General features: G+C 38.2%; 1 protein-coding gene across 1 annotated transcript; it reads left to right on the plus strand.

Moving 5' to 3' along the window:
- Window positions 1-1,688: 1,688 nt before the first annotated feature.
- LOC121424338 (deoxyhypusine hydroxylase-like) lies at window positions 1,689-7,395 on the plus strand. Its single transcript, XM_041619989.1, has 4 exons — window positions 1,689-2,104; window positions 2,889-2,965; window positions 4,405-4,657; window positions 5,849-7,395. The coding sequence occupies exons 1-4, from the start codon at window positions 1,828-1,830 to the stop codon at window positions 6,187-6,189; spliced, it is 948 nt and encodes a 315-aa protein (XP_041475923.1). The 5' UTR covers window positions 1,689-1,827; the 3' UTR covers window positions 6,190-7,395.
- Window positions 7,396-8,674: the final 1,279 nt, after the last annotated feature.

Here is an 8,674-nt window from a genome sequence, read left to right on the forward strand (position 1 = left end):
AGTAATTCAAGCACAGTTACTTTGTATGTACATGTAAGAAAAAAGAGCAAAACTCTGTGTCATACTTATTGAAAAATATTGTTATTTGTAATTTGAAACTTCTTGTTTTTACTATTGTTGTTAAAGGGCCACGTGCCAGAGATGTGTTATCGGATGGGAAGCTACTTTGAGTAGTAGCTTGAATTGATTTTAGTGCAATAAAGGTTATTATGTACAACACACTTGATTTGAATGTAGTTATTTTTTTATCTCCATTGTCAAATATACATAGATGTTGTTTGAAGGCACTGGTGGATCCAGGGGGGGGGGCACAGCCGGCCCGTGCCCGCCTTTTGAGAAGCTAAATTAAAATTTGTTGTAATGTAAAAATGCTGTCAAAAGAGAAGTGTGCCCCCCTCCCCCCTTTGAAAGTGAAAACCTTTTTTTTTTGCTTGTCAAAATGAGTTACTGCACACCGTGTTTTGAGGTGTTGAGTTCAAATATATTTGATATACCTTTCGTTACAGACTCCCGTCCTCCGAGAAGAAAATAAATCACAGGTGTCTTGTTTCCTTGTGGAAACAAGGCCCTAGGAACGATTTTTTAACTTGGGGTGCTGGTCTAAATTTGACAAGCCCCCCCCCCCCCATCCCTAAAAAAGGGGGGGGAAGGGGGTTTCACTCAAAAATGAAGGTCATTTGGCAGTGTTTGGGTAACAGTAAATTAGAAAAGAAGGTTTTCACTCCAAAATGTAGGTCATTTTCGTTGTATTTCTGCATGCGTACAAGAATTCCAGGGGGTGCTGCCTATGGAGAATAACCATATAGCACCTCTGAGGTAAATCTTGTACCCCCGCTCCCCAGGGTCAGGGCCATGCATGTCTGGAAAGTCCTAGGAAAGGACTAAGAAAGGTGGATAGAGGTAGGAGTGATATGGATAGGTGGAAAAGTAGAGTATTTTTTGGAATAAAGTTTGGGTATAGTCATTAAAAGGACTGTAAACTAGGCAGAGTTGAAAAGCTTGATTAGCCGAAGAGATGATAGGCTTGAGTGGTTGAGAGAAAGCTGGCTTGAGTTGGGGATACGAGATAAAAGCTGGCTTGAGTCAGCGAGTAGAGTTGTAGAGCAGGGGGGCAGGCTCGTCATTTCGGGCAGGTTGACTGTCCATTTATTTCAGGAGTGAAGACAGAGTAAAGTCTGAATTTGGTGATTATAATAAAGCTGAAAATGGTGGTGATGGTGACAGTGGCAGCTGGCGGGGGTGATGATGATAAGGAAGATGATGATGCATGATGATGAGTGTGATGATCATTGTGATGATGATGATGATGATGATGAAGTTGATGGTGATGATGAAGATGATGATGATGATGTTGATGATGATAATGATGATGATGTTGATGTTGATGATGATGATCATGATGATCATGCGGTGATGATGATTGTTATGATTATTTTTGTTGTTAATTGCTATTGTTTGTTGTTGTTGTTGTTATTATTATTATTATCATCAAAATATTATCAATCATCGTTCTCACCATTATAATCACTGTCATTACTATCACAATTCATAACTTTTAGTCTATAATACCTGAAGTAGTAAAGTATTATTATCGGCAACGCGTAATTGAGAATCTGGTTTTAAAAAACTGTCGCTAATTTCAGGTATTGTGCAATTACGCAATACATGTATATGTACATGCACGTACGTACACGAGTCAATCCTTGGACGAACACAATTCCGTTTCTAAAATCGCTCCGAAAAATCACCGTATTTTTTGCCTGTAAACGTGAAACAGTATTATAATTCGGTTATTTTGAGCTTGATTGGAGTACCCAAACCTCAAATATGGAGAATGATGCTGAATCTGTGAGGAAAATAGGAAATATTCTGAATGATCAAAACCAGCAGCTCGCCGAACGATTCCGTGCTCTTTTCACATTGCGTAACATTGGAGGAGAGACTGCGATCGAATGCATCGGGAAATCCTTTTCTGATCCGTCTTCATTATTGAAGCACGAAAGTGCATATTGTCTTGGACAGATGCAAGATCAAAGAGCGATTCCTTTGCTTACAAGTGTGTTAGAAGATGATACACAAGAGACAATTGTCAGACATGAAGCCGGTAAGTCAGTGTACATCATTACATGCATGTGTGGAAACGAGAATATTTTGGAAAGAGGAAAATTAAACTCTAAAGTTCAAACAAACAAACAAGCTGTCTCTGTTTCAACTGTCTGAGTCCTATATAGGCTATAGCGATTAATCGTACATGTAGATCGAGGCCCCTAACATGGCTAAGCCTGATTTTCATGAGTGATCGTAGACTACATAGTGAAGTTAGTCGATGTAATCAATCGCCTGATCAAAGAAAAATGAGTCGACGTTCGTTGACATTGATTGTGATTGTTAAGCTTTTTCGGACCCTTAGGCTTAGACTTAGTTTGTCATGTTGGTCACTTTCACTTCAGTATTCATGCTAGTAACATCGTCAATTGCAATGTCATCATAGTTTCATTATCAATCATGCTTGAATCTAACGACAATGTTACCTGAATGCAAGTGGCTTACCTCGGGCGAAGTTCGTAAATTACGAGTTCGTGCAGGCTCCACTTCACTACACTCCACCTCCCCGAACTTCGGGACGGTGAACTCGATCGGATATTACGAGTGACAAAGGTGGGATGGAAATGTAATTTATTGTAAAAATAAAAAAAAAATTAAAAAAAATGGGAAAGAAAAAAAGCATAATTTCTTACTGACTAATATTGCTCAGAATTGACTGATTGTAAACTAAAACTGAATTTTCCAAACCTGATAATAAATAGGAAGTATTATGTAGAATATATAAAAACTAAATACGGAGCTTATCTTCATTCACATTTCTTTACCGTACATTGCACTTCCAGGTGAAGCTCTCGGTGCAATAGGATTACCCAGTTCTATTGAGGTCTTGAAGAAGTATGAACACCATCCTGTACAGGAGGTAAGAACATATTTTACTTGTAGTTGTCTTCTCTTGTCATCTCCTTGCATATAGAGTGTATTTCCCCCGGGGGGGGCACTCAGTATGTAATGCATAGTGGGTATGTGCCGCGGAGGGGACCCCCATTTTTACACTAAAATTTCCGTTCCAAGGCGTAGCATTTTGTCTTATTGAGAAAAAAAACAAAGAAAGCCGCTCCAAGGCATAGCATTTTGTTATTATCGAGAAAAAAGATCTAAGAAATCCGCTCCAAAGCATTTTTCGTTATGCTGTTCCGGTCGCATTGATCTGCTGCAATTTTGGTGAAAAGCGGCCGCCGAGCGCTGTCCGACCATCGTCTCTGCGCGAGCGCACTCAGCGGAGGCCGCGCTAGCTGCATCATGCACGTTCCAAGGGGTGCATACGCACGTACTCACACGCTGGCGATCCGTTCCACGGACCCCCATTTTCACAAAATTGTAGTTCCGAAGCCCATTCCGAGAGGCGAGGACCTTCCTTTTTACAATAATCACGCTCCAAGGCCCCCGTTTTTTGTTTCACCCGCGGCACACCTCTACCACTGTTTTGGTCGAGTGCCCCCCCCCCCTTCTAATTCTCTTACTAATTCTTGACTTGCAAGAACAAATTCATTCCAGTGAAGCAATTTTATAAAGCAAGAAATAACTGACTACTGTTTATTCAATATGTACATACATGTACATTTATAGAGGTAAACCCTTGCATCTGGGATGACATATTCAAAGTGAATATGCTCCATAAAATGCTACCCCCCCAAAAAAAAAACAATCTTAGTAAATTGGACTTACATGCATGCTGCAAAATTTCATGCATCAGGATTTATTTTTTAACATGGATTTCAAAGTATTTCCGTTGAGGATGTCGGCATTTTGAGGGCTTCTGTTCAATTCATTCTAGTTTACATGTACTACATGAACAGTGTGCAGTACAGGAAATAAAGATGAACCTGATATGAAATTCATAAGAATGATTAAAGGTAAATGCTAGTTTTGGTAATGATATCAAAATGAGTTCATACAGAATCCGATGAAATGACCACCAAAGTGTCTGTTTATATAAATAAGCACATGTGCCAAAGGATTCTGGAAGAAATTGTGTAATTGTTGAGAAATTACAAATAAGCACAGGATTCGGGTAGAGCGTCGGGCCCGACGCTCTAAGCAATAATTACACATTGTCCCACGTGCGCTTATCTGTGTCGGGGATCTTCGGTGTGAACATTTTTCAGCGTAGATTTCAAGATTTCACAAAGTTCAGTTAATGTAACTTTACCAGATCTAGATCCTCGATGATATACTGTCAATTAAGCCTGATTTTACAGACTTTCTCATGAAATCAGTGTTTACTGCAACTACTGGAATTTCTCTTTAATGATGTTGAAAGTTTATCTGTTTACTTTGTTTTACATTTTGTTCCGCTAGATATCAGAGACCTGTCAGCTTGCCCTCCAGCGGATCGAGTGGCAGACGAGTCAGCGAAAGGCAGAAGAGGAATCGCGTCTCAGACCCAACCCTTTCAACTCCGTAGACCCCGCACCTCCTGCAGTAGAGACCAGTGTAGCTAACCTAAAAGAGACCCTCCTGGACCAGGGTCAACCTCTGTTTGCAAGATATCGAGCCATGTTTGCCTTGAGGAATCTCAATACAGAAGAGTCGGTTCTTGCTCTTGCTGCAGGTATTGTGTTGTCTTCGTCTCTCATTCCAAGTTGCTCCCATTCTTTTTGGTCCTTTCCACCTTTTTTATATTCATCCTTTTTAACATCTTTAACACAAAAGAAGAATGTTTAACCTGTTACTAAGCCCTGCATGATAATAATGATAATACTAAATAGGTTCATTATTGCGGATTGAAATAATCGCTAGAGGGTATTCATTTGTCTCACAATCTACTATGGTCAACAAGGAAATTCGATATCGGACAATCCGTGTCACTTGATAAAGAGTTGCAGCGGCACTCGAAAGCTCGTGAACTTGTAAGCTAGTGAACACTTTTTGCGAGAGTGATCACGAATTTCCTTGTTGACCATAGTAGATTGCGAGACAAATGAATACCCTCTAGCGATTAATAATGATAATATTTGCAACATATACGTAGCAATGTTTCTAAGCACTGCATAATATTACCCCAGTTTTAGCACGACTATCCTGATCCAGACGCTTAAGCATTCAAGGAATTCCATCCTACCGGGTACCCATTTACTATCCCTATTGCACATCCTGGTCGGTATGCAAATGAGGAGATCAATGACATCTTCCACTCATTATTTCTTTTGTATTTTATTGTATAATATATGAAATATTCTGATTTTCTCATTGTCAAGTGAATAAACGATTAATTCCTCCCTGAACATGTGGAGTTGGCATTGTTGAATACTATATGGTTCAGTCAAAGTTAGTCCTTATTGTCAAATCTGTAAAAAATAAAATATTCTATTATTCAAACAATAAAAAACAAAATGAATAGTGAGTGATGGACATCATCGAATGTCTCATTTGCATGTCACTGAATTGTGTATATCATTGTTTTGTGAAAAATAAGCAAAACTTTAAATTGTCATAACTTATTTTACATCCGATTTAGATGAAATTTTTAGTGTTCTGCTAGTTTGATTTTTCTCTATATATTCAAATCAACATTTTTCTGGGGGTGAACTTGACCTTTAATGTTCCATCACACTTGTAAAGATTCCCTAATGGTATTTGTATACTGTTACATTATGAATACATGTTGCAGTTACATTTTCTACTTCTTGTAATAAAAATAATTTGTATTCATCATCAAGCATGTTGCTATAAAATTGTCACTATACATGTAGAGCCATTCTAACCTTGTTTATGTCATTTTCATTGAAAAACTTCATATCAGGACTGAAGTGCGAGGACAGCGCCCTCTTCCGTCACGAGATTGCGTATGTTCTGGGACAGATGCAGCACGAGGCCAGCATCCCACAGCTACAGGAACAGCTTGCCAAGGTGTCCGAAGACCCCATGGTCAGGCACGAGTGTGCGGAAGCCCTTGGCTCTATTGCTGCGGAGAAGTGTTTGGAGACACTCCAGGGTTACGTGAAGGATGAAGCGAGGGTGGTCAGAGAGAGCTGTATCATCGCCCTGGACATGTGCGATCATGAGAACAGCAACGATTTCCAGTACGCCAACACTCTCGGGAAGTTGAAGGATAACGTCCAGGAAGAGCAGGTGGAGTCATGATGACGAGAGAAATAAAAAAAACTTTAGAATAATTTTTTGTTTAGTTTCCTGCTTATCCTCCAGCATCTTATGAAGTGATCCTACAACAAAAAGATATTTGTCACTCAGACATTCTCGTGATATATTAAAGAAAGGACAATCATCAATCACTTCGGACTAGAGGAACAAGACATTTTTTTTGAGAACTAGGATTCTATTTCTCCTATTTCAGTTTATACCTATTAATATTACCAGTAACTTTGCCAAAGTTAAATCTTTTGAGAAACCACTTATGGAGTTCAACTTAAAACAGGTATAGCGTGGGGGTGTTTCACAAAGGGTTAAGTATGACTTAGAGTTGCGCGTACGGTATGAAAGGCTTGACCAGATTGTGTCAAGAGGATGCGCACTACTGCGTATCTATAAATGAGATCACACGTTGCACATTGTGTATGCGTCGGCATTTACATTAAGTGCAACTTAAGTCGTACTTAAATCTTTGTGAAACACCCCCCTGGTCTAATAGAATTGCTTTGACTTGAGCACATTTGACTTATAGATCCATTTATGCATGTTCACCTGTGTCAAGTCAAATAGCAATTTATATGTACATTTGACCTTGGTCATTTTTTTAGCCAGCTTATTGCATGTAAATTATATTTTTATTTATAAATTCTTGTGGGAGTACTGTATGGACAAGTAACTTCACAAAAAAGATTATTTTAAAAATGTACAATGTATACTCTCAAAGATCAGAGATCTAAGCACCGTAACGAAAGTCAGAGCCTTGTCTTTCACATGGAAATCTTGCAAGCATCTTTCCTTCCTTGCATTCATAATAGACGAAAGAAATCAGGAATATGGGGAAGGCTCTCTGAAAGATGCATAAGCCTTTGAATCTCAGTTTCATGGTCTTGTGTATCCCTCACAGAACTCATGGCATTCCCGATTAAATTGTCTATTATCAAATTGGACCTTCTTAGCACTGACAAGACACTATGGATTCCTACCTGAAAGACGCTGCCCTCAATTTTAGTAAGGTGCCAAAATTGTTCAGTTCCATTGTATTCTTGTTTTTATCAGCAATGAGGGGTCATTACTGAACCATTGGTGGTTACAGTAATTTTGTAGTTGGTACATGTAGCTCTCTTGCAGATAAGGTTCATTGAATTACTGTTGGTCAATGTTGGCATGGTCTTTAAAGGACAAGTCCACCCCAACAAAAACTTGATTTGAATAAAAAGAGAAAAATTCAACAAGCATGACACTGAAAATTTCATCAAAATCGGATGTAAAATAAGAAAGTTTTGACATTTTAAAGTTTCACTTTATTTCACAAAAAAGTTATATGAACGAGCCAGTAACATCAAAATGAGAGAGTCGATGATGTCACTCACTCACTATTTCTTTTGTTTTTTATTGTTTGAAATATGAAATATTTTGATTTTCTGGTCATTCTCATGTGAAATGAAGTTTCATTCCTCCCTGAACACGTGGAATTCCATTATTTTAACATTTCGTACTTCAGGCAAGGATGTCATCATCAAATTCGGAAAAAAAGAAATATTGTATAATTCAAACAATAAAAAACAAAAGAAATAGTGAGTGAGTGACATCATCGACTCTCTCATTTGGATGTAACTGGCTCGTTCATGTAACTATTTTTTTAAAAATAAGCAAAACTTTGAAATGTCATAACTTTCTTATTTTACATCCGATTTTGATGAAATTTTCAGCATTGTGCTAGTCTGATTTTTCTCTATTGATTCAAACCAACATTTTTCTGAGGTGGACTTGACCTGTAATATCATCATGTATGAACGATATCATGTTACATAGCTCTAAAGAGGCTTTTTAATAAAGATGCAGCAAGCAATTCGTTCCATTATTACGGTAAATTAGATGAATTATAACACAGATGCTCTGTAAAACAAAGTAATGAATAACCTAACCACAGCATCATGATTTTTATCAAATGTATGAATAAATCATTCTTATTCCATCTGAAAGTGCATCTTGATCCTTGTTGAAGAAAAAAAAAATATGGACCTGAAAATTAATCTCATGGGTAAACCTGTAAACCATAGATGAATAAGAAACCCCATGTCATAGGTTGAGGAAAGAAGAGATAAAAGAGGTGAAGATTGTGAGGATTTAAGGGGAGTTATGGGACTGATATAGAGAATTAAAGAAGGATTGAGGGAGAGTTGTGATAAAGAGACTTGAGAGAGAGTGGGAGGAGCTGGTGGAGAGAGAGAAGGTGAGAACCGGAATTAATAGAGAGAGGTGAGAACCAGAATGAGTGGAGAGGGAAGTTGAGAAGCGGAATTTCAATATCAATTGCAATCTTATTTCCCAATTTCAAACATACATTTACATTATAAAAATATACATACATAAAACAGCAACAGTCGGAATTAATTGAGAGGGTGAGAACTGGAATGAAAAGAGAGAAGTGTAGAAAGACGTATGAGAAATAGACTTCAGGGAGAGGGGGTAGGAGAAG

This window comes from Lytechinus variegatus, chromosome 11 (assembly GCF_018143015.1).
Source record: "Lytechinus variegatus isolate NC3 chromosome 11, Lvar_3.0, whole genome shotgun sequence".
In the NCBI taxonomy this organism is placed as follows: Eukaryota; Metazoa; Echinodermata; class Echinoidea; order Temnopleuroida; family Toxopneustidae; genus Lytechinus; species Lytechinus variegatus.